The sequence below is a fragment of the Crocodylus siamensis genome, chromosome 10 (genome assembly GCF_052110815.1).
Source record: "Crocodylus siamensis isolate JL-2025a chromosome 10, ASM5211081v1, whole genome shotgun sequence".
Classification (NCBI taxonomy): Eukaryota; Metazoa; Chordata; order Crocodylia; family Crocodylidae; genus Crocodylus; species Crocodylus siamensis.
In genome coordinates, this window is record NC_143404.1 from 58,273,018 (window position 1) to 58,298,502 (window position 25,485).

At 39.5% G+C, this 25,485-nt stretch overlaps 1 protein-coding gene across 23 annotated transcripts in view; it reads right to left on the bottom strand.

Moving 5' to 3' along the window:
- Nucleotides 1-25,485, bottom strand: part of ZMYND8 (zinc finger MYND-type containing 8) — a 110,000-nt gene that overhangs the window by 4,171 nt on the left and 80,344 nt on the right. For 15 of the 23 annotated variants that reach the window (XR_016444423.1, XM_090064501.1, XM_090064496.1 and 12 more), the window contains 10 exons: nucleotides 24,146-24,286; nucleotides 17,303-17,455; nucleotides 15,151-15,657; nucleotides 9,801-10,178; nucleotides 7,899-8,089; nucleotides 5,988-6,068; nucleotides 4,282-4,360; nucleotides 2,259-2,498; nucleotides 1,924-2,081; nucleotides 428-514 (listed from right to left, as the gene is read on the bottom strand). Coding sequence is in view for 19 of the 23 variants with exons in the window: in XM_090064501.1 (XP_089920627.1) it covers nucleotides 428-514; nucleotides 1,924-2,081; nucleotides 2,259-2,498; nucleotides 4,282-4,360; nucleotides 5,988-6,068; nucleotides 7,899-8,089; nucleotides 9,801-10,178; nucleotides 15,151-15,657; nucleotides 17,303-17,455; nucleotides 24,146-24,286 (2,015 nt within the window). In the remaining 4 variants the exon portion in view is untranslated. Of the gene's footprint in view, nucleotides 1-427; nucleotides 515-662; nucleotides 1,737-1,923; nucleotides 2,082-2,258; nucleotides 2,499-4,281; nucleotides 4,361-5,987; nucleotides 6,069-7,898; nucleotides 8,090-9,800; nucleotides 10,179-15,150; nucleotides 15,658-17,302; nucleotides 17,456-24,145; nucleotides 24,287-25,485 lie in introns of those variants that run through there. The other 8 variants (XM_090064517.1, XM_090064516.1, XM_090064515.1 and 5 more) reach the window with 5 other exon arrangements.

Sequence of the window (25,485 nt, forward strand, 5' to 3'; positions counted from 1 at the left end):
CCAGAACACTGGAATGTAACATGTAATATGATTACATAAGCCTCTTTTGGATACCACACGCAGAAGGTGCTATATAAAATAAATTATGTATTTACAATGGCGGAGTGATCAAATAAGCACACCAAATGGGTGAATACCTTATCTTTAACATTCTAATGCAGGATGATAAGCTAACAGTGCTTTAGCTACATGCCCAATTACATAACTTTCCCTGGCTCCTTCTAATAACCAATGACGAAACAGAAAGCATGACAAGGATGGAATGCTGAATGGCGAAATAAGGCAATTTGCACTGCAAATTGAAATTTGATACCAGTGAATTCATATCCTGATAGAACAACAGACAGGAGACAACCCCCCAGAAATAGCGAGCAATTTTAATGCCAGGAACAGTTCAACTGCAGACTTTAAATGATGTTGTACTTACAATTGTGGGTTGAGTAGTTGGAATATAGGTGGTCTGTGGTACCTGGACCAGTTTTATAGGCTGGTTGCTTGTCACACCTGTTGCTATCTGCAGAGACAGCACAGGTAACCTCAGTAAAAGTCTCAGCTTTTACATAAATTCCAAATTAATTATTACTGTTATAATATGAAATTTATGTTGGATGCTTTGCTCATGTAAAAAATTTAAAATTTGTATCAATGAATTCACAGGTTACTTTTTTTTTTTTTTTTTTTTTAATAAAACAAAATTCAAATCATGAGCATGATCAAAGTAAACAGCATGATGTTTCAGGTAGAACAGCTATGTGTGAAAGCAACTCTTAATTTTAAAAGTGAACCATTCCATGGCAGAAGTCTTCAATAATTGTTTTTTCGCTCCCCCCACCCAGTAACACCAGATGTAACAGACTGTACTGCTACAAACAATGCACATGGACATCAGCTGAGCAACTGAAGCTCAACAAAGTTCACCTCTCTTTCATTAGTGCATTTAAGTGAACTAGCATGCCTCCTCTCCTCCTCAAATGTGATCCACTCCAAGTTATCCCCTTTGGAAACATATCAAGATCTGGAGATCTAATTCCAGACATAATGGTGCTAAAAATGAGCACTAGATAGCTCTGTACTATGCTTCTCATTTAACTGACCCTCAATGAGACATCATGCTGGAATCACAATATTTTAGAACAAGACAAATTTGTTTTTCAGTATTTTAGACACTCAGTGAGGCTCATACTGAGGTGGGGGATTGGTTGTAGATATGTATTGTTGAGGGAGCAGACCCATTTAATAAAGCTTGGAAGGACAGAAGAACATCAGTATTGAAATGGTGTTTAGTCAATATCCTACCTATGAAGTGGAATCATTCTAATAGACAATTCTCTTCTATACGCAGAGCATCTGTACACTTTTGCCTACAGAACGTAATCAGAGTAGATGCCAAAGAGGTCTTCATAACTGCATACTTTTTCTTGTAACTGTAGATCCAGGTGAATTTCTGTATGAGTGTTATGAAATATTCTGGTACCCTAATGGCAGTTTGTTGTGACAAAGGACAAGTTGATTTGAATGAAGATCTTAAGCTTGGCCTCTGGATCCCCAGGCAAGAAGGGTCTGGAAGTGCTGCAGTCAGGAGGCAAGTTGTACTGAAAGATCCATACCAGAAGCTATACTGTTAGGTTGTGGAGAAAGAGAGAAGTCCAGTCCCTCTTGGCTGGAAGGATGAGTCAAGCCAACATGAAGTGTTGTTGGGAATCAGTGAAGAGGAAAGGATTTTCTGCTCCCTTCTCCTATCCCAAAAGAATATTTTTGTCAAGATGAAGAAAAAAAAAAGTACACCTCCCTTCATCAGTCCCCAAAACACTCAAGAAATGTACAAGGGGTCAAGAATTCCTGACTGCTCTAGAGATGACTTAAATTCAGGTTGAAAAGAAACTGGACACACTCTTAGGTTGAAGTGACTCCAGTGATACTCACTGTAACACTCTCTTTGCTTTTATCAGCTGCACTCTCCTTTTCCTTTGGGGTGCTGGCTGTTTCTGTGGGTGTAGGCTGTGCACTGGAGCTGGGCTGGGTTGATTTATTTAATGTTTCTGTGCTAATTTCAGGATCTGTTTCTTGTTGTGTTGCAGTTGCTAAAAATTAAAAAATTAAAAAAAGTTAGATCTAAAAATCAGCTGTCACTAAATGCAACAGTCCACCCCTCCTTATTGGCACTCTCTCACACATACAAATGGAGGACACCTACTCAGTCAATTCCATCCACCACATGTCCTCAACAGGAGTAAATATGAAGTAGATTTCCAGATTACCTGACTGTGTGCAAGATTTCATGTGCTCTGGCCAGTGAGCTTGCTGGCAGGGATAATCACAGTAGCTAGTATTCCAACAGCAGTAGAAAATTGCCTCTTTCTTGCAGTTGGCACACCATTGCTTCTTCTTGGTTTCATCCACTGCTTGCTGCTTCTCCATCTCTAGTTGCTTCTTTACTTCAGCAATCAAACGATCCCGTTCCTGCTCTAGACTTTGCCGCATCTCAGCCATTGTCAATTCTAGTAGAGATGCACAGAAATATTAGCCTGTATTTCTCCCCACAGTAAGGTTCTGGTTATCATATTTTAAATTTAAACATCCAGGCAATCTGAAATTGCAAATACAACATATTTTTTACTTTATAGCTGAGCTGGGGCCATTCCAATCTGTACCTATGTATCATTTGAAAAAGGCTTTTATCCCCATTTTTCATCTAAGGCTAACAGATTTTATCCTTTTTATTATTACTTGTATTAGTTAGCTCACAGATGGTCCAGAAAGGTTTTGTATACACATACTGTAAAACAAACAAAGCCTCCCCCCTACTACAGCTTTGCATATAGATTCTGGCTGTGAAAGCCAAGTCCTGTATCAGTTTCATTCTATACATTAGTTTTCAGAGAATAAAAAGGATCATGGATCATTTTCTCCCCTTGGTAAACACAAAGTCATCAATTCTATATTGTAGTTTGGCTCCTTTAGGCAGAAGAATAAGGTTGTCATTTCAAAACTAGCTCTCTAAGCTCATCATTTTAACAATGTAAAAGTTCCATATGAGACCCCAAGTCAGCACATTTAGGGTATATTTGCTACCAATCTAAAAACGTCAACTTCAGCCTGCCTCTGGATTCAAGCTGAATGCCATCCCCAGTTGAACCAGCTACAAGTAGGTATCTGATCATTCAGGCTGAGCAGTCAAAGGTGGTCATACACAATTTTACAGAAGCTGGTACGCCTTAAACATGCTGGGCTGGTGGGCCAACTAGATTTGGGAAACAACTTTAACCTTTTAGAAAATTTCAAAAACTCAGAAGTCCTTTCAAAAAGTCATGTTTGTTTAAATAAGTGGAATGACATACATAAACAAAAGGCTCCAACCAGACAAACAATTATGTATCTTCAAAATCTCAGCCCCTGATCCCCCCTTTCAACTCAGCTGCATTCTGTCACAAGGGGTGGACTGAGATTGCATTTATAACAATTTGGTTGCACAGTCTTGAGCCAGTCTGCCTCACATACAAGTGAAAGGAACATTAGTGTTTCTCTAACTTGTGGCTTGGCTGCAACTTTTCCTCCTGCGAATCAATGAATCAACCAGTGATCACTGAAGTACAGGAGCCTAGGAGGGCAAGAGACCAGAAAGATGTCGTACAGCACCAGCAGTGATTAAAACTCCCATATTGGGGAATCCACAGCTACAGCTACAAGTTTAAGTCAATATCCTGAAGTAGCATAAGGCAGCTGGATCAGGCCTGAGGATCCATCACTTAATTTTTCAAATGACTCTTTTATCCTACTGCAAGTCATCACTGAGACAAAAAAGCATTTGAAAACGTAAATAAGCTTCCACTAGTTTTACTGGAAACAGGTCCAACTTTTGTGGGTGCATTAATGGAGGCTGGCTGATAATGAGATTCTTTATGATACTAATATAATACTGTTTATACAAGAGTAGCCCAAATTAGCCATTGATGAGTTAGGTCTCTTAAAGTTCTCTCATTAATCCCCCAAAATCAGAGACAAACTGCATTTTTTTCAGAAACTTTTTCGAGCCTAAATCTCTTTCAGTGGCTATGCTGATCCCTCTGGTTTTCAGTAAATAGCAACTTTCTAAATTCCTGGGTACATGCTCAGTGACTTCAGCACACCATGTTCTGTTCCATTTTCAAACCTTTTTCTTCATGGACACTTTGTATTGTAACATAAAAAAGTTAATGTCTACCAAAGCCCTTCAAATTCACTGTGTATAAGATGATAGACGGCAGGGTAGACTAGTCATGTTTTGCTCTGTACTTTACATACCTAGATTGTGTTTCATTTCTGAGAGTTCCTGCTGATGTAACCACTGAAGTTTCTCTATCTCAATCCTCAAACGACGAATCTGAAGCAGGGAAGAGATAAGATTTAATAAAATGGAAAATATGAGTGTGCTATATGAAACATTGCACTGAAACACTTAGAGAAAATGTGATTACATACAAAGAACCTGCTCATCATTTACACTGAGGCGCCTTTTAATTCATGTTAGCAAAGGAACCTTTCATGTAAGGGAGAATTAGACCCCAGAAACAAATTAATTTAAAGATGTCCTGGGATATGAACCCTGATCCACATATGCATGGCAGGAGACAAAATTTTGGGATCAGATCCCAAAAAGTATTCTTTCTACTCCTGGAAAAACAGAAGGAAGTGCACAGGCTGCCCTTTCATCAGCAAGCTGAAAGCAGGTCTGGGGCTTGGACTGACAATCAGCTCATTGTCTAGTCCAATCCTGGTGTGGTCCCAGGATACCACAGTCACCCTTGGACTCGCACCCCAGCATCCCTCTCTGCTGCCACTGGGGTTGCCGCTGTGACAGTCCTCATGCCCCAGTTTGAATCCAGCCTGCAAAAAGCCCTGCACTGCAGTCTAAATCCAGGTTGGGGCCCCAAATGAGTTTGACACTCCTGTTCTACATTATATGCAGAATATTTTTTATGGCTGGTCGGCCATTTTATAGTGACTTAAATAGCACTCTTGCCATTTATGTCACAACTGACACATTAATCACATAATAAATGTAACATGTAGAAGGGAACTCCAAGTATTTTGACCAACTAAACAACATTTCCATGTTTTCCAAAATTCTTGCTTTGCCATCATAAAAAGCATACAATTATTTTAAAACTCAAGACACTACCACTAGTGTCTGACTAGTCTCTCATTTACATCATTTTTTATACCAGCATAACTCCTCTGACTTCAATAAAGTTATTCATGATTTATGCCAACTGAAGTGAACTGAAAAATCAGGCATCTTGTCTCTAAAAACTGCTAGACAAAATTACATTGGGCTTCACACATCCTTGTTCTGAACCAGTCTCCCATCCATCAGTTTTGATTCTAGTTATTTATATCCTTTAATTGTTTCAAATAGAACCAGGTTTGGCAATATGTTTCTCATTAATTTACTGTCAGCTGGGCATAACGAACTAGTTATCTGCTATTCTTGGGGGGGAGAATAACAGTACACTTCTCAAAAGTTCTCTTGCTCATATCTGAAAGCAGTTTACTGCATTTTCAGAAGAAAGCACTAATTACAAACGTATGAAAACCGTTTAGTGTAAAGTCAGAAAAATAAATGTTTAAAACGGAATAGTACATAAAAAGATATTTTAGTTTCTGATTTCAGTCTACAAAAGAGTAAAGCAAGTTAAGGCATAAGACTCAGATCTTCAAACGTACTTAACTCCCATCGACTAAATTTTGAAGATCTGGGTGCAAAGGCTCAAACTCTTTGTGCCTAAACTCTGTGGCATGTGACAATGTTTTAGGATGCTTATCTATCACAATCACTATAGCTGTTGCAGCACAGAGGTCAGATTCCACTGGCAACTTCAATTTCCAATTCCTTTAGGACACAGGCTCATTTTCTCATATTATTTTACTACAAGATTTTTAAAAACATTTGCTGACTTACTACGTTTAAATGAACAGAATATTCTGTGCTAAGAGCAACAAATACAAACCTCAGCTATTGTACTTCCAGTGGTATTTTTTGAAAGATCATTGTATATTTCAGTCATTGTTCCTTTTATTGCATCCATCATCTGGAACAGAAATAAAAAGATGACTTTTTCCAACATCTATTTTTAATGGCCAAACCATTTTTAATGCTTTTTTGTCCTTAGCCTTATGACCTTACACTGCTGTTAAAATGCCATATACATGTCTATGCACTTACTAGGATCAGTTTTTTAAGCTTCTAGTTAGGATGTCAAGAGATCAGTGATTATGATTTTGGAAAGATTTTCTAATGGGTGCTACTGGAACTAGTACTAAAGTGAACCTAACCTCAAAACAAGTTGGATTATAGCCTCCTAAGTAACAAATTGATTCTCAAAAATGCCTCAGTTGAAAAACAAACCAAAAAACCTACCGAAACTAAACAACCTCCCACCCCCTAACCAAGCAGAATCCAATGGAAGTAGAATCCTTACTGCTCTGCTGCACAGACAGACAATAAAATACAATATGGAGTTGGATTTCTTCACGACCTCAAGCTTACCTCACTCCCGACTCACCCCCCCAACCCTTCTCCCAAGTGCTGATTGTTGGCTCCCTGTTTATGAACAAGACATAAAAGTGAAATGTATAAAAATCCTGCCTTTTGATGCGCACAGAAAAAAATGAAGCTGACAGTCTTTCAGAGTAAGAAAGACATGAAGTCTGATTAAAAGTAAAGCAGTCTTGGTGGTAAAATGTAGTCTGTCACAGAGCCCTACGATGCGATCCTGGCAATCAGAGACAGAAATTTTGAAAGTGCTGTGGAAGAAATCCAACAAGCCATTCATATTTTTTGCGATTAACTGCATTTTTCACTGTACTGCAAATTCAGTCAACCCTTTATATGGTCACCTGTATTAGTACTAAGATGCTAAGCATCTTACTCTATAAAATACTGCATTTCTGCTCAACTAATATACATGAAGCTCTGGTCCCCTGTATCTTTTCAAGTGAAACATTAAACCAATGGTGTACATAAACCTACTAGCTCTGTGTATGTACAAACACATTACATGGGAAAAGGCTACAACGTGGGGGGTACACGGTATATAGGTGTTGCACTGACTGATGAAGAAAAAAGAAATACGGAACAGGTGCATCATTCCCTTAATAATGAAACCTGGGTCATGTGAATTAAGTAGTACTGTATATGATCATATAATTAAAGATGATATCATGACACAAGGAAGAAAAATAAAGGTTCAAAGAGAATGTTAATTCTAGTATTTCCTGACTTCCAGGTGCTTGACTTTGCAGCTTTAATTACATGTTTTACTGTTCTCTAGACATTTTCCTAGCTTCCGAAGAAAAAAAGATACTGATGATGTGCAACTGTCACTACTACTTAGGTCAGACTAAGTAATCTTTAGGTTTACAATTATTTTTTATTTTCACACAGGCTAAGCATTTGTGATGCTTCCAGTTATCATTTGGTGAGCACACAGTGTTTTAAAACAGACCAGGTTTTATTTGACTTGTTAACAGAAATCTACAGAAAGTGAATTCTACTAGCATTAATGGGAATTATTCTACAATACTGAGTATAGCACTATTCTTTTAAGAAATACAGAAAATACATTTCCAATCCCCCTTCATATAACAAAAATGAGCAATTATGGAGACAAGGGAGGAGATGCTACTGTAATAATTGCTGAAGTAGTAACTGTAATGGACAGTATACACTTGTCTGTGGGTTGAACTGACAGGTGGCTGCATCAAACCAGGTGTTAAATGATGGCTCAGAAGTTTGATCTTTCATCAAACTCTGTCTGTTACTGAGGAGAGGACACAAAACTTCCACATAGTTGACAACCAACTGAATGCTTAATACTTTTATTCTGAAGTCATTAAGAAAACTTTGTTAAAGAACTTACTTTGCTAGTGTACTTAGCAATATCTGCAGCCACATCAGCTGAAGCCGTTGCTATTGGCAAGTCTGTATTAACTGAAGAAGAAAGCGTACTTGCAGATCCAGAGCTGGTAACCATAGAAACAGGCTGAGTACTTGTAACCAAGGTGATAGTTGATGTGGAAGTGCTCTGAGTGATCTCTTTTTGCTGTACAGCTAAGAAAACAGAATATAGAGCTGATTCACTGAATACATACATCAATTAAATCTGAAAACTACCAGGCACACTACTATCAAACTGCTTTATAGTGCTGTTGCTAACAGTGCCTTTGGTAAGTGTATGCACCTAGCTATTTCACTGGGTTACAGCTGGCTTGTTTTTGCCACTATTAGTTAGAAACCTAAGTGATAAACTGACAACCATGATACTGGCTCTTATTAATCAACTGGCCACTCTTATATTTGATCTAAAAGAAAACATAGCAATACATTTTCCAAGCATACCTTCTAAAGTTTCACTAAGGCATAACTCCCTCCTGTAAATCTGAGTCTCGCTGCAATCTCCTAAACTTCTTTATCCTGCTTTTCAGAGATCTACCTATTAACCTTCCAGCATGCAGAACTTCCAGCTAGTACAGGCTGTGTTGCAATTTGGAATCATTGTAGTCTCCATTTGTCTTGACATGAGGCTCTGTCAACCACGTTAAATTGTGTCAACAAATAATTGACCTTTTTTTTATTAAGTCATTGAAACTATGCTCTGTATTACAATGCATCTTACAACACCTTGTTTCAGTCTCATCTTTATGATTCCCTTCCATTCTTTTGTGATTAATACTGCTTTTATTACAGGTGTTAGTTTTTTGTTCCCTTTCATGAAGAATTTTTGCCATATCTAATCCAAATTGAGTGAGTGCAAGGCAGTTTGGCCTTCAGCTGATTGAGGCATGAGAATTGTAACATTCCTTACCTCAATTAAGCAAATAGTTTTATTCATATCCATGCTTACACTTAACCTGAGACACTCTTGCTTATGATGATTAATGGCTTACTTCAAGTATTTCATAATAAGAACACCCCTCTGTTGTTGAAAATGGAGTAACTGCTGTAAAAGTAGCTCCCCTGGTTATCTGTGTCCATTTAACATTCTTCAGATTTGGAGATACACTAAAATAACTCCAATCAGCTTCTTTTTTTTTTTTTTTTTTTTTACCAAAAAATGTAAAATGGCATAAAGCCAGACGTAGTGTGACTTTTGAATTGATCCTAATAAACTGTATATTAATTCTTAATGTCTGTATTGAGCTTTAAAACATGACTTTATACTCTTTGTAAAACATAAAGCTTCATGGTATTTTACACTTACTTTCCCAATTAATTTTTATATGAAATTTGCTCAGTTTACAGTGTCACAAACTCAGTGTAGGATCTGAGAATCAAACTGCTTCTTCCTTGCTCATGTATTACCACAAGCAATGAAAAAACCCTATAAAACAAAAAAAAAGCCTTTGGTAACAGCCGTGCAATCTTGTTGTCATCAAATTACACTCTCTTTCAAGTGGGCAGATCAGCCTTTGGGGAAACGGCCAGGTAACTGATGCCCAATTTGATGTTAACATGTTAACAGTTCTACTGATAGGTGATCCAGAAAATAATTCAGTTCACTCTTCCAGACTTGTGACAGTTGACCATGGCAAAAGCCATACAATCTTACTGACATTAAGATAAGAAGATATGACCCTGTATACACACCAGAAAAAACAGGCATGTTGAGTATGTTGCTGCATTTTAGAGTCACTTTTCAAGGTAGAACCACATTTTGAGATTGTTTTTATGAAAGAATTCCTAGTTAGACAGCTTTCTAGCACTGATTGCTACCAGAGACTTACGGCATCACAGGCACATTTTTGAGTTAGAAAGTGTATACCTTTAACTGCCTGTCTCGTCTGATATCTTGTCCCTTGAGAGGACTGAGGTTGTTGTGACTGAGACTGCTGGCTCTGCTGCTGCTGCTGCTGCCTCTGCACCTTTTGCATGTGCCACTTCTGAGACGATGTTTGAAATTTATTTGAGGAATTCCACACTACTCGCTGTACAGCAGGGGCTGTTTCCTTAGGTAAAAGTGGCCTCTGCTTTTTCACAGGACTGCCCGTAGCTGCAGCTGGAGCACTGACAGTAGAAGTAGCACTAGTAGTAGCTGTGACACCAGCTGGCGGAGTTTGGGCTGCACAGCGGGTCAGCACAGGACTCTCAGAGGGAGGAGGTGGGTTGCTTGCATTAGAAGAAGGTGGAATTTTACCTGCAACTAAACAAATGTAAAACATAATATTCAGTTTGTACTGACATGTCTACTGTGCTGGATTTCCAGTCTGGAAAAGAGTGAGCAATGTAAAAGACACATACACAAATTATATTACTGAAAATACAATTCCCATTCTCTTTCTCATCTGAGCAACTAGTGGCAATTCCCAAATGATAGACACTGCAAAAAATTGTTTTTTCATCTTCTTTGTGATAGTAACGTGGCAGATAAGCATGTTAGGATGCAGCTGTCACTCCAGGGGAAATAGCGGGTTCACACAAATGGATCATGAATTAGAAAGAAAACAATTTTTCTCCACTCTTGAGATTACTTCAGAAGACAAACAAAACCAAAGAGGTGAAAGAAGAGGGCATTCACAAAACACTGCAACAAAAGGTGGACTGGCAATTTTGTAAGCAAATGAATTGTATACAACGTACCAGAGATTTGTGGGTTCACCATACCACTATTTCCCACAGCTTATTACTTGATCTACTCTCAGATGCATCAAAACTTTTTGCCACCTTAAGTAGTGTAACAGCTGAACATTAGTATTCCATTAAAGGTGCACTGATAAAGATTTTCTTGGCCAATACCAACGGCCGATTATTAACCATCCATATTGGCCAATGCTGATCTGATAGCAGATTTACAGGAACACAGCCCAGTAGTTGACAGCGTCTGGGCAGTAAGTCTAGGGGGGAGGAAGAGGCGCGGGGGGGTGTTGAAGGGACATGAGGAGGCAGATCAAGGCCCCCATGATGAGGGAGGGAGTGCGGCAGGGGCAGGCACTGCCCAACCAGAGAACTGAATGCAACTCCAGGAGCAGGACAGAGCCATGGGTGGCTAATCCAGTGGGTGCAGGAGGGGGTAGAGAAGGAAGGCAGCTCCCTGCTGCTGCACACACACCCAGGGGAGGCATGGGGGGGATGTGCTCTCCTGTATTTGTGCACCATGCAAGGGTGGGCTGCCTGCTGTGGGCTCAGAGCCAGAAGCTGTGCTGGCCTCTTCCTGGCAGGGGAGCTGGGCCAGGGTCGTGTTCCGGGCAGCCAGAGACGGGGTGGGCAGTGGCAGAGCTGAGAGGAATGGCTACAGGGAATTTTGGGGTGGCTGCAGCCCAACCCGTAACCACCCTCTCAGTGCCCAGCCCAAGCACAGCCCCAGCCCAGCCCCTCTGAAGGGAAGAGGCTGACGCAGACCCTGGCCCTGAGCCTACAGCCTGCCTCTGCCCTGTGCACAAATCGGCAGAGGCACATACCCCCGCATTCCTCCCCCAGGAATGCACACAGCAGTGGGAAGCCATCCCCCCTCCCCACCCTCCTGGACAAGCCATCGTGGCTCTGTCCCGCTCCTGGGGTAACATTCACTGCCCTGGCTGGGCAGCACCTCCCCCTGCCCCTGCCCCTGCCCCTCTCTGTCCTTCACCGTAGGGGCCTCAATCTGCCCCCCGTGCAGCATTTAATCGGTGACATTATTGGCTACACTGGCCCAAAAAAGCCGATTGCTGATATTGTTAATTTTCCTTTCATTGGTGCTGATCCAATATGCCACTGATATACACCGTATACCTCTATTATTAATGAAGTAATAGTAATTTTTTTCTCAGTATCACTTTTGACCGTGTTAGCTGCTCAGGTCTCTTACAGAGATGCTCACGTTACCAATTACATGACTGTAAGAGTGGGTGGCCTTCTATGATGAAACATAGTTTCATAGTTTCATAGTAGCTAGAGTCGGAAGGGACCTAGGTAGATCATCTAGTCCGACCCCCTGCCTTAGCAGGAAAGAGCACCGGGGTCAGATGACCCCGGCAAGGTGCTCATCTAACTTCCTTTTAAAAATCCCCAGGCTAGGAGCCTGCACCACTTCCCCTGGAAGCTGGTTCCAGGCCCTAGCCACCCTGACTGTGAAGTAGCGCCTCCTAATATCTAATCTAAACTTACCCTCCGCCAGTTTGTGACCGTTATTCCTGGTCACTCCTGGCAGCGCACGGGGGAACAGGGACTCCCCCAATACCTGCTGATCCCCCCTGACCAGTTTGTAGCAGGCCACAAGGTCCCCCCTTAGCCTTCTCTTGTGGAGGCTAAACAGGTTCAGGTCCCGTAGCCTATCCTCATAAGGCCTGCCCTGCTGACCCCTGATCATACGAGTGGCCCTCCTCTGAACTCTCTCCATATTGTCCACGTCCCTCTTGAAGTGTGGCGCCCAGAACTGGACGCAGTACTCCAGCTGCGGCCTGACCAGTGCCGCATAGAGGGGGAGGATCACCTCCCTGGACCTGCTCGATATGCATCTGTGGATGCATGATAGGGTACGATTGGCCTTCTTGACTGCCTCCCCACACTGCCGGCCCATGTTCATCGTGGAGTCAATGACGACTCCAAGATCCTTTTCCGTCTCCGTGCTGGCAAGAGGAGAGTTCCCCAACCTGTAGGTGTGGTGCCGGTTCTTCCTCCCCATGTGCAACACCTTGCACTTATCAGTGTTAAACCCCATCCTATTCTCATCCGCCCACCGTTGCAACCTGTCAAGGTCAGCTTGTAGCCTAGCTGACATGTCAGTCAGAAGACCACTGTTTATGGACGTAACATGAATGCACAATTTTATTCTTTATTTAGAAGGATAATATAAACCCAGAATTGAAACACAGTATCCTATTATTACCTATGACTGTTGGCATTGTCATATCAGAAATGTTACTGAAGCAACTGCCGTGGGCAGTCCCAAATTGAAAGCCGATTCCGTTGCTCATCGGATCATAATGATAGGGCCAGAAATAATTAGCTTTGTTGTCCAATCCAATTTTCTCCAGTTTGCAGAATAAGTCTGACAAAATTTAATAGTAGGGTGTGGTATCCTAATTTTGGACAGGAGATCTGTAGTTCGAGCAAATCACAAGATAATCTGGTACAGAAAGTGTGTGAAATTCATGTTCAACTGAAAGAAATGTAAGAGGAAGACAATTCAGGCTTGGATTATGATAGTGGAGCCTGGATCAATGCATAAGTGAACTAAAGAAAAATTTCTCTAACCACTGCAATAAAAAAAATTAACTTTGCCTTGTCTAATAAACTTCTATGAAACTAATCTCTAAATTGCATGTAGAAGGAACCATGTCAGAATGCTTAAAAATAGTAAATATTTTTTAATATCAATCATTACCAGTTCATACAATTTCTATATACTACATTACACGCAACCCCAGCCATTCGCAGGGGATATGTTCTTGTATCCCCCGCAAATGGCAAAATCCGCGAATAAGGCACTGCGTTCATGAAAGCAGTGCCCCCAGAGGCTGGCAGAGGGGCACGGTCCTGGCGGGGACGCGACAGCGGCAGTGAGAGCCCAGCGGCGGGCAGCAAGTGCAGAGCTCCCGAGGAGTATATAAAGTGCATTTAAAATGCAGGTTCAGCATTCGCGAATCTTTGAAACTGCGAATGCCAAACCCACAAATAGCGAGGGTTTCCTGTATTTTCAAATCATTAAAAGAAAGTTTAAATATTTAAATATATATTACATCAGTAAGCAAAATAGTTTTATCATATTAAGTATATCATTTATCTGTTAACACTTCTGCTGTATTATCTATTTATGAATCAGCAGAAAACTACTTCGAGTAACTAACTGTTTTATTGCATAAGAACCTTGATATGTACAGACAATCCTAAAATTAAGTTCATATCTGAAAGGGTATTGTATACTACCTTTAAGTTCAACCAGATGCTCAACTTTCTTCAGTAACTAACAGAAAAAATTACCTATTATATCCCAATTTTAAGATTCAAAGTTCAAAAGCACCAAATAAGCACTAAAACATGACAATGCTTAAATTATATGGGATACTTGAGTCAATAAGGCTCTTTACAGATATTAAAATAGCGCTTTATTGTAAACTCGGCATGTTCTCGCGCTGAGCCCAACATACATCCAGAAGAGGCATTGCATTAGCTGGACCCAGCTCGTCCAATGGCTAGATTGGGTACTTTAGTGGGGCTTTTTTGGCACTTTTACCTTACAACTGATTCAAATCAGCTTTTAGATAAAACTGCCAAAAAGCCCTGCTTAAGCACCTGATCTCTACAGACAATGCAGAGCCAAGTCAAACTAACATGATGCTGCTTCTGGTAAAGCACTTTTTTTTATTTTGGGGGGGAGGTTATGTCTAAAAGCAGCCTGTGTGTTCAACTAACCTACAAAAAAAACAAGTAAAGGAAAAAAAGGTGTTCCAACATAAAAAGCTGAATTTAGCATTGTACATAATTTATTTGCTTTTATCACTTTTATTAATGAGACTATATACATTCTATGTGCTTGACCCAGCTAAACTCTTATGAAAGGCTGCAATTTTGGGGAGGACTTACTATAAGGTAAAAGTTATCACTGAAATTAAAAATCTTGAAAAATCAGAAGAGAAAATTCCAGATTTATGCAAGGTTGCATATATATTGTGTGCGCCACCTTAGCAAGCAATGCTGAAATGCACCACTACTCTCTTGTGAATTATTTTACTTAGAAAGATGAATTAATTTATGTGAGGAATGAAAACCTAGTCAATAAGTCGGAAAAATCAATAATAAAATATCCATACCACGATGAAGAATTTCCATTCGATGATAAAACTGAAAATTATAGGTTTGTTGCTTTAAGGCAGACATTTTCAGCCTCTTTAGACTCAAGCAACCCCTTGGAAAATGCCAGCTCTTAGTTTTTACTCTTTTTTTTTTTTTTACTATAGAGTAATTCTTCTGTTGAAAAGAACTCAGAAAGACCACAACAGATGAGAATGTTTTTGACACTATGGACTGAAATCTCCAAGTTTATCTTATGAATCATATTTGTACAACTAAACAGTGCTAACACTGCATGGCATCCGTTGCCACCCTTGAAAGGATCTCAAGGCACCTGCAGGTGGCACTGCATCCTGCTCAAGAATCACTTAAGAAAAAGAAAAAGAACAAAAATCGATTCAACTTACCATCTTGTTTAGGGGGTGGTTCCTTAGGTTCTTTCTTATTTTTCCTTCCGTCACGCCCACAATGATCCTCTCCTAGATCGATGACAAGTTCACTCTCTGAATCAGAGTCTAGACCCAGATGCACTGTTGGAGAGTCCGTCTCATCTTTACCTTTCAGTTTTTCCTTTGCAGGATGCTGCAAACTTTTTCCCTTTTCAGAAAACTCTTTTTCAGAGTCTGTATTTGCCTTTTCTTTAACTGGAACATCTGTTTTCTCTGATGATGGACTTGTGCTTTTAAGCTCTTCTTTGTCTTCAACCTGAGCTGGTGTTTTAGGTTTTTTTTTCATGGTCAGTGACTCTTTGTCGCTTCTTCCACTTTCCTTATCCTCTCCATCTTCTTGATCATTCTTTGATTTCTGATCTTCATCAGTGATATACTCGCTGTCACTGGTGTCTGATTTTTCAGAATCCTCAGAGTCACTGTGTTCCACTGCAGTGTAAACATCCTCAGAGATTTCATTTATTCCTAATAGGAAAAAGAACCATAATCCATATTGACTGCATAGAGACTCTGTGACATCACAAAAAAACAAGGTTTTTGCATGATTCCATACACTGAAGTACAAGTAAATTTGTACTGTTACACTGACTTAACATTAATAAGCTACTTACTCCTTTCCCTGAAGCCTTACATCTCACTATTTAAGAATACCAAAATTAATGAGTGCCGCTTTCTATATGATCTAATTCACATTTTACTGTATTTAATCCTTGGCAATACCTTCTTCCTATATCTTCTTGTTCTAGATTTGTCTAATCCAGGGCCTAGTCTGGCAAATGTGTGCATGTACAATTTTTGTCAAATAAATAACCATATATTAGAATCTATCAGTGCTAACAGATATATGCTCACTGCTGTATAAATTACAGTGAGCCCCCAGACCCAACGTATGTTTGCTGTTGGGGCTGGGGAGCTGGGGGATGAAGTTCAAGTTTGTCTGCAGCTGCTTGTCCCCTAGATCTGCTCCCGCCACCCCTACGCTGTCTTCAGAATGGGAGGGAGGGAAAGGGGCAAAGGGAGCTCAGTCTAGGGTTTACCCTCGGGGGCTCCAATCCACCTGCCCCACAATCCAGCACAGGCTGGGCAAATAAACACCAGACAGCGCTCCCTCCCCTCCTCCCATTCTGAACAGAGCTCCCAGCATGCATTGACACAAGTTAATGAAGGCACTTTGCTTTGGAGCACCTTCACCTGAACCCTCATGTAATGATGGTGCATATATTACATATATCATGTACTAAGGATTCAGATTGTCACTTGACTGGGCACTTTTAAAGTGCTCTTCAGCCATGTACTTCTGTAAGGGCATGACTGCAGAGCCCTTGAAAGGCCCAATCACATGACAAACCATCACTTCTTATTTACCTCCATGTCTGCCAAACTGATTCCAGACTTTGTTTTTTCAGGGAGAGGCTGTCATTTGCTTTCAGTATTTGTAAAGATATACAAAGCTATACTACTCCCTATCTTGCATACAGGGATTTGTTAATACTGGATAGCTGTTACAAAGCTAGCTATAGTTTCATGTTATAAGCTAGGGCTGTCCAGCTTCAGAGCAGCCAGGGTTCGCATGCTGCACTGGTCCTCGAAATCCCTACCACCTGCAACCCCCTGCCACACAAGCAACATGAGGACCTTTCCTTCTACCCCCACTCCATGGGCAATCCTCTTCCTGCCTCTACCAGAAGAGCAGCACAAGCCTAACCTATAATGGGGACAATGACAACCAGGCAGAAGCCAGTTAACCCCTTGTGGCCCAAGGGTAGCCCAGGGGCCACTACTTGGACAGTCCTATTATGAGCAAACAATAAAACCATAATATTTATCCACTTTGACACGTAAAAATAGCAGAAATAAAACATGAAAGTTCTTCACACAGTGATTCCTAACTGTAGGTTCTACTGTGTGTTAGACCATGCATGCACTAAGCTGGAACAAAGTCCCTAAATGTTCAAAGAACATCACCTATTCTTAAGTTTTAACATGTTTAAATTTTCACAACTTGGAATTTTTTTTCCTCAAAAATGTAAGAAAAAAATATTAAATTCCGTTTCTTTTAAGTTTGGGTTTCACATTCCCACTGCTTAATGCATTCTGGACATGTGCATACCTAGCTGTGCTTTGCAACTCTCTATTGTCTTGTCAAGATTAAGCTGAAACCTGCTGCGAATCTGTCGCTTTGGTGAAATTAGTGGTACAGGTGTGGACTGCTGCTGAACTGATTCACTCAACTCTTTTAGATCCATCTCGGCTTTGCTGCGATCTGAAAGATATTAAAAAGGTGTTTTTTAATTAAGAAAGATACTTTACAGAAAACTAGTACTCATAAATAACAAGTTTTTGCTAAGTTACTGAATTTTAGGCAGACAAACATGTAGGGTAACTAGAACTTACTGTTCTTTTAGAATGATTCTTTACACGTAAACTCCAAAATAAAACAACTCCAAAATAAAAACTTTAGCACAAACATAACAGATTTCCTCCCCCCCTTAGTCTCAATATTCAAATTCAAAAGTACAGATTAGAATCATTTTTTTTTAATAACAGATGCAAAATAATCCAAAGATCACCATTCTTAATTATAATCAGCTATCTATTGCTGGTAAAGTTGCTGCTGTAATTTTACTGTTATGTAGGGATGAAAGAAATCGAAAATAAATTTACCGACAGTGTTTGCATTTAAAAGAGATTTACGAACAGGGGAAGAAATATACAAATAAGGACGGTTATATCAGTGGAATCACTGGCTTAGCCCTATCAAACACAGTAGACCCTTGAATATCCTGGAAAATAACCTTCTCTTTGGCTTACATACATATAAGCCAAGTAACCATATAAGTATATATTTAAAGTAGCTACTGTCTCAATAAAGGCTGTAGAAATGTCTGCAGCCATATACTGAGAGGTCTGAACTGAGCTCATTAACAAGATAGTGGTCTCTTCTCATTTCCCCTCAATTTTTCTAAGAGTCTATGCTATACTGTGAAGCAAAGCATGAATGAAGGGCATTCACAATAAGACTCATTATAATTTGTTTACCTTGAACATTCTGAAAAGCCCATTTGTCTGATGGGCAATGGGAGAGGGCTTAAGTCACTGAGGGCAGAGTTCCTGTCTTTAAAAGTGAGATAAAAAGCATTTGCTATATGGTAGAATGATGTATTGTAGGATGAAAGGAAGATGAAGAAATGCTTTTACTTCAGTCTATTTGCTCTACAGACTTTATAATTTATACTTTTAAACGTATAATCAAGGACACCCTTTGGTACGAAACTTCAAAATGATCAAAATCTAAATGGATGGTTGAAACGGGCACAACAATTCTAAATTAATTTTTTAAAAGCACATATTAGTACTGAAATAAATGATCCTGTTTTACATCCTGAGTCTGTACTGCCATGTGGGGTGGACCAAGGAATTTTGCCCCAGATCAGATCAGCAGTCTGAGGCTTTTACTAAACTTCTGCAGCATCACATGTGGTTGGTAGGCTAAAACATCTCACCTAGTCTGTTCCCTATCATTATAAAGGCTTGGGCACTGATGGCACTTTGGTCTCTGCTGTTCTCCATGATTCAGCTTCTAAGGAGTAAAATGCAGCAGGCTTAATACAGATACCCTGGTGACATTTAATTGCCTGTGACACTCAAGAAATCAGTCTAGATGCTCTAACAAACTCTTCTGGCATTAAACTCAACAAAACTATGACAGAACTGGATTTAGGATTTTCCAACTCCTCATGTCACCAAGGCTGGGGATGGCTGAGTATAACACAGAACTCAGTCTTTAAGATTTAGAGTGTTTTTATATGTGCTCCGTGGGTGGAGGGGCACCTTAATTAAAGCGGCTCCAAGAGCCACTCTAATTAAAGCACCAGCAGCATCTCTCATGTATCAGTGTCTCTGCACTTCAAAATGGCAGTGGGGGCACTTTAAATACAGCTCAAACGAGCTGTAGTTACAGCACTCCCACCACCATTTTTCAGCATGGGGATGCTGAAACACAAGACTCTGATTACCATGCTCCAGCACAAGCAGACTCTATTCATTGTCTGCTCCAACACACTGTAGTTATAGCATATTGGAGCAGCCTCCCCGCATGTGAACAGGCACCCTAAGACATAGTACTTAAGTTGTTTTTCAAAAAGAAAATAAGCTCTTTAGTTATGTCAGTGCTCTTGGGTAGAGATGGTTTTCAAAGTCATTTCAGTGGTTTTGAAAGTGTTTTTCACATCTGAGGAAAGTACTTGTTAGTATTAGTCACCCTCTCCCTGTGTACATACTTAACGATTATAATTACATTATGTTATAACTTTCCATAAAAATCATGCATTCTTAAATTGACTTGATATGGTAATTTGCTTCATTACAGGGCAGAAGCTCTTTAGATGATACGGAGTATATTTTATAATTTTAGAAACAAAATATTCTTTTTCCAGGACTGTAATACTATCAGTGAGTTCTTAACTTTCAATAGTATTTTAAGAATGTTTTTACTAAATAGAGTGTAATAATCAGGAGAACTAGGACATCTTAGGACATAAGGACAAATCCTAATGGATTTATTGCATGAAGAAATGGAACACGACCCTCAGCAATACCTGCAAGAGTTGAACCAAACCAATATAATTAAAAATGTGAATATAAGATACCTATCTGATAAGTAACCAAACTAGGTAACTCTAGCTGAGCCAGGCAGAGGCAAAAACAACTGTATCTACTCAGATAACTGAGCCAGGCAGCGAATACCACTCAGCTGACTAATGTTCTCTGCTACTCAACTACTCAGTTTGATACTTTTTTTTTTTAATTAATAATAAGGCTGCCACACGTCCAGATTTTCCCGGACATGGCCTCTTTTTAAGTCCTGCAATCTCTGTCTGGGTGGGTCTTTCAAATCTGACCAAATGTCCGGGTTTTTGCTTTGTTCTGCTGGTGAGAGCAAGGGGAAGGGTGATTGTAGGCAGAAAGCACCACTTGTCTCTGTGCACGCCCCAGGGAGCTGCAGTCGAGGTAAGTCTGGATTTGGATGCTGGGATAGGGGTTGCCTGTCCCTGCAGCAGAAGAGGGCAGGGGGGCATTTTGAAGGCAGCACAGGACTCCATGGCTGGGCTGGCGTTGAGTTAAACCAGGAAGTGGACTCAAACTTTCCCATTTGTTACAACTTCTAACTGTATACATCAGCAGTTGGCAACATTCTTAGGCTGCAGGTTGAAAGGACTGTTTGGATCAGAGAAGGCCGCACAAGTGAAGGGCCAGCTGCCACTACTTAATCCTGCAGTGGTGACCACCACTTAAACCCCCACTGCCAAATGCTGCCAAAGTGCCAGGTCTGAGTTGAATTTGGCCTATGAGCTGTAGGGGCACCTATACATGCGCAGTGAGGCTACTCTGACATTCTGTAATTACAGCACGTTAGAACAGACTTGATTAATCGAGTCTGCTGGAGTGTGGTAATTGCCATGCTCCAGCAGACTCCAACATCACACGCATCAGCACCCCCACACTGAAAAACGGTGGCAAGGGAGCTTTAACTAAACCTCAAATGAGCTTTAAAGCACCCCTGCCACCATTTTTCAGTGCAGGGATGCTGATACGTAAGATGCTCCGGGCACTTTAATTACAACGTCCCTCAGAGCCACTCTAATTAAACCCCCATTTCCACCCCCCCACACACTCTCTCTCTCCCAGAGCACGTGCATAAATGCCCTAGGTTCCCAACCTGTGGTACAAACCATTCTGAAATTATTTAACCATAAAGAGAATAAGATAAATCTATGAATGAACTGAATAGAGCACAATAAACTGTTACAAGAAAAGAATCATAATCTTTACCTACGTATTTTATCTGCAACACAATAAAACCATGTCAACAGAGATGCCAAAGTAAATACCACATTTTAGAGGGTCTAAGTTCCACCAGAATGGCTGACAACTAGCTCTCAACTAAAACACAAAAGTACAGCCTCTGAGAAAATGCTGTAATTTCTTTTCAGATTCGTAAGTCTAGACACTGAAGAGACTGTTGATAGATTTATTTTTTTTGTGATGGAGGTATTGTTTATTAGAAGTAACTGAGGTAACATACTTATTTGCATAACTATATAGTTTGAAAGATTGTAAAGAGGGCCCACATATTTGGACTGATGATGTTCTTTTTTCAGTGTTGATACAACTACAAATAAGTCACCATGTAACCCACATAGAAAAGTCAATGCTGAAGACTATGTTGCTCTTTGAACAACCAGCTTTTCTTTTATCTTCCCACTGCTGTGTGCATAGTAGCAGCAAATTATATAGAATATAATTCTATATATAGTACACACACAAACACACAATGTATACAAAAGCACGTGCTGCTCTGGTGCTAATACTATGCCTAATACTACAACGGAGCAAGAAGGAGCAGAAATTAAGCAACTTAATGCTTGTCCATAAAATGTACAAGTCATTCAATTAAATGATTCCTATACAGTGACAAATCATGGCAAACCTAGCCTGACAGGATAACTGACCTACTGAATAATGGGAAAGCAGCAGGTGTGATATCTGGACTTTAGTAAAGCTTCTGTTCCTGCTCCAAGTCACATTCTTATAAGCAAGCTAGGAGATTATAGTTTAGATGGAATCACCACTATCCTGGGTGCACAAATGATTGAAAAATCACCCTCAAGGAATGGTTATTAATGGTTGTCAAAATTTGGAGGGCATCTAAAGTGGGTTGTCTGTGTAGTGTTTCCTAGGCCTGGTTACATTCAATATTTTAATTAGTGAACTGGATGATGGACCAGAGAATACTTTTACAAAATCTGAGAGTAATACTAAGGTACAAGGTATTGCAAGCACTGTGGAGGACAAAGTTGTATTTATAAATAACAACAACAAACTGAAGAGATGGTCTAAAATCAAGAAAATGAAATTCATAAAAGGATTCTGGAAGTTATAGCTGATCACAAACTAAAGAAGTCAACAGTATGATTCTGTTATATAAAAAAATAAATTTCATTTGGGATATTTTAATAGAAATACAACATTTTAGATACCAGGGGTAAATCCTCCTCTCCTCTCCTCATTACTGCTGAGCATTTGGCTGGAGTACCATGTCTAGTTTTGGGCACAGCATTTCAAGAAAGCTACGGACAGAACTGTAGAGTCCATGGGAGAGTAATAAGAATGATATATGGTGCATGAAAGACCCATGAGAAAAAGTTGAAAGGACTGGATTTTTTATAGTCTAAAAAAGAGATGACTCAGGATGGATCTGACAAATAATCTTTCAATGTGCAAAGAAGGTTTGCATAAAGGGGACAGTAACCAACTATAACTCTATCACCAAAGGGGGGGGATTTTAAAAGGAATCAGCTTAATTTGAAGCAAAGAGGAGCTCAGTACACAATACTGAGCAAAAGAGCTCAATGTACAACAGCTTCCATCATTCTCAGTGGGAGAAACTGGGTGACAAACTTGAAAATCCAGTCTTAAATATGTAAAAGAAAACTAACTACTAACATTCAATGCATTCATTTTACCCATAGGCAATCAGTGTTTTTAATGATGGCAAGAATGTCTCTCCAGCCAAAGACGAGAAAGGATATACTTTTCACTCAAGAGTCCTTTCAATCCCAACATATGAAACAAAAGCCACAAGAATTAGGTCTCTTTCATCAACACATTTTTGTACCAAAAAAATATTACTGGAAATTGTTTTCCTGTTTGTCTTAGCTCAATGCTATTGGTGGCCAAGGATTAAGGGAATGCAACAGACCTGAAAAAAAGACAGAAACGGCCCCTGAAAATTTTTCAACAGGTGCTTTAAATCAAAATTTTCCAAGCTTTCTGGTAATCCCATCTCAGAAAGTTGACTTCAGAGATAATCTGGAAACTGGCATCTAGTTATTCTTTTACTCATCCAAAGACACAACTTCCTTCTTATGTTCCATGTATCCAACTTCTACCTTTTCAGCTTTAGACACAATCTGTTAAGAACAGTTCTCATTTAGTTTATAAAAATCTTTGCTCTGAGACAGTAAATGTAGGGTTTTGGCTCAATGTTCTCCATCTTCGTGTATACAGCTTCAGTTAGCCTCAGAGCAACTGTCATGGACTAATCTTAAACAGATTTCTTCTGAAAAAAGTTGAAGAAGGTAGTGTCCAGAAACACAGAACCATGACAAGGTGCTCTGGTGTTCTTTCAACTTTCAAGGAGACTCCCTATTGCTCTGCTGGAGTCTATACTTTCACAATGGAGCTCAAGCTATATCTCACACAGTTAATGAAATCACAAAGTCCATTGATCATTTTCATCTTGACAAAGCAATCTATTCAGCAGAAGGCTATTTGCCTAAAATATGAACAGGTAAATGGAGTTCAAGATGAAAAGCTTCAACTAACTATGTTAAAAAGGCCTTCAGAAAGTACCACATCAAATCTTCAACTTCCTTCCTTCCTGGTTCTTAACATGGCTTTCAGTTAAGTTTCACAAAAAAATGTTACTTCACCTCTTAAAGATAATCAGTTTTTAGTATTTTAACAACAATCCCTCTAATCATGTCACCTTACTACACAGGCTGTCTCTCAATGGCAGACACAATTTAAGACAGTTGCCTATTACGCTGAAATATGCTGCAATTGCAATAAACAACTCTAACGATACAAAAGAGAAGCTAAACCTTCTAGCACCTGCACTAGCAACCAAGTCTCATTTTCTTCATAGAATCCAACTAAACATCAAAACTTTATTATTGCCCATCATCAATAAGTCAGAAGGTTTTAAAATATACTTTTCATTTCCAGCTTCACAAGTAAGAGGGAACCATTTCAAAGATGAAACAATAGTTAACATGTACTTCAGGACTTTGCATTTAAATCCATATTCATGCGCTTTGCTTATATTATTTCACATCCATGCTATTGTTACTTATATAATAGTATTAGACTTTCAAAGGTTAGAACTAACCAAGGTTAAGATTCAGAATGCTTCCCGGAGTGGAAGTTCTTTCTTGCTTAGCAGCAATAGGTGTTGAGGCTTGAGGAGAGAAAGGTTTTGGGCTGCCTGATACGCTCCCTGCTTGGCCTGTCCTTGTTGGTGCCGGAGAAGCTGAAAAAGTGCAGAATTGATAGACAGATTTAAAAATAAATAGAATCAGTATAAAGCAAGGGGTGGTGAAACAGCTTTTCTTTTCAACTAGCATCAATAGAAGCAGAGAGAAGAGTTTTTTTAATAGCTTCAAGTGCAAGTTACACATATTAACACTACAACAGCCCTTCCATTTTTGTCTATTAAATAAGAAACCCTAAGAAAAATCATTTAGTTTTGAATTTAGTTATGAATCAGTTTGGTTAAACCAAATAATTATTTTATCTCCAACAACCATAATTTATGTAAGCATAAATTATCAGGGGTTTCAAATATCAAAATTCAGTACATTTTAGATGTTATTAAGTTCCTGACAAACTGACATCACTTTTCTTTATATCAAAGCAGGAACAAGGTACACTAACTGATCAGTAAAAGACAATTAATAAAAATCACAGCAGTAGTAGATCAGTGTCTAATCCTATCAAATACAAGGTAGCAAAATACCTTGTATACACCTCAGGAAAGCTGAATCCTATTCTTTAAGAAGCTTTAATCTGTATGGAGAGATGGGACTAGTTTATTGTAGGTCATATTGAACTCACATTACCATTTCATCAGTTACTGAAGTGGTTTTAAACCCATTTCATTCATCAGTTTAGCCCTACATATACTAAATAGAGGAACAGACAGATGATGCAGTTACACCAGCTCAACTGACCCATGCTCCTGAAAAGTAAGCTCCCTCCCCTGCCCCTCAAGATGGTATAGTGTTACACCTATCTACAGCCTCTATCTATGAATTAATTTTTCAAAAACTACCAATTTGGAGGGCAAATAGATAATTTAGGATAGGAAACATTTCTTGAACAAAAGCCAGAAGACTCAGTATTGTCAATGAGAGCCACTCAATAAGGTATCCTTCATCTATGTTCAGGTACTGTAATGTTCGTTTACAATTATTTATGATGTAGGAGCATTAAAGAACATGCACATTTCATATTTCAATATATGTGGCAGAGAACAAAGTCTGGATAAGGGCATGCAAGTTGTCAACAAAACTCTGCCTAAGAAAAATATTAATAATATTACTACAAACATAAGCATTTTTAAAATGAGGCAACAACAAAGTTTAAGCAAAAGTTAAATATTACAGACGTTAAGAACAGGAGGGGGGAAAGGAGGAGGGGAAACAGTCATGCCAAAAGAAAAGACACAGG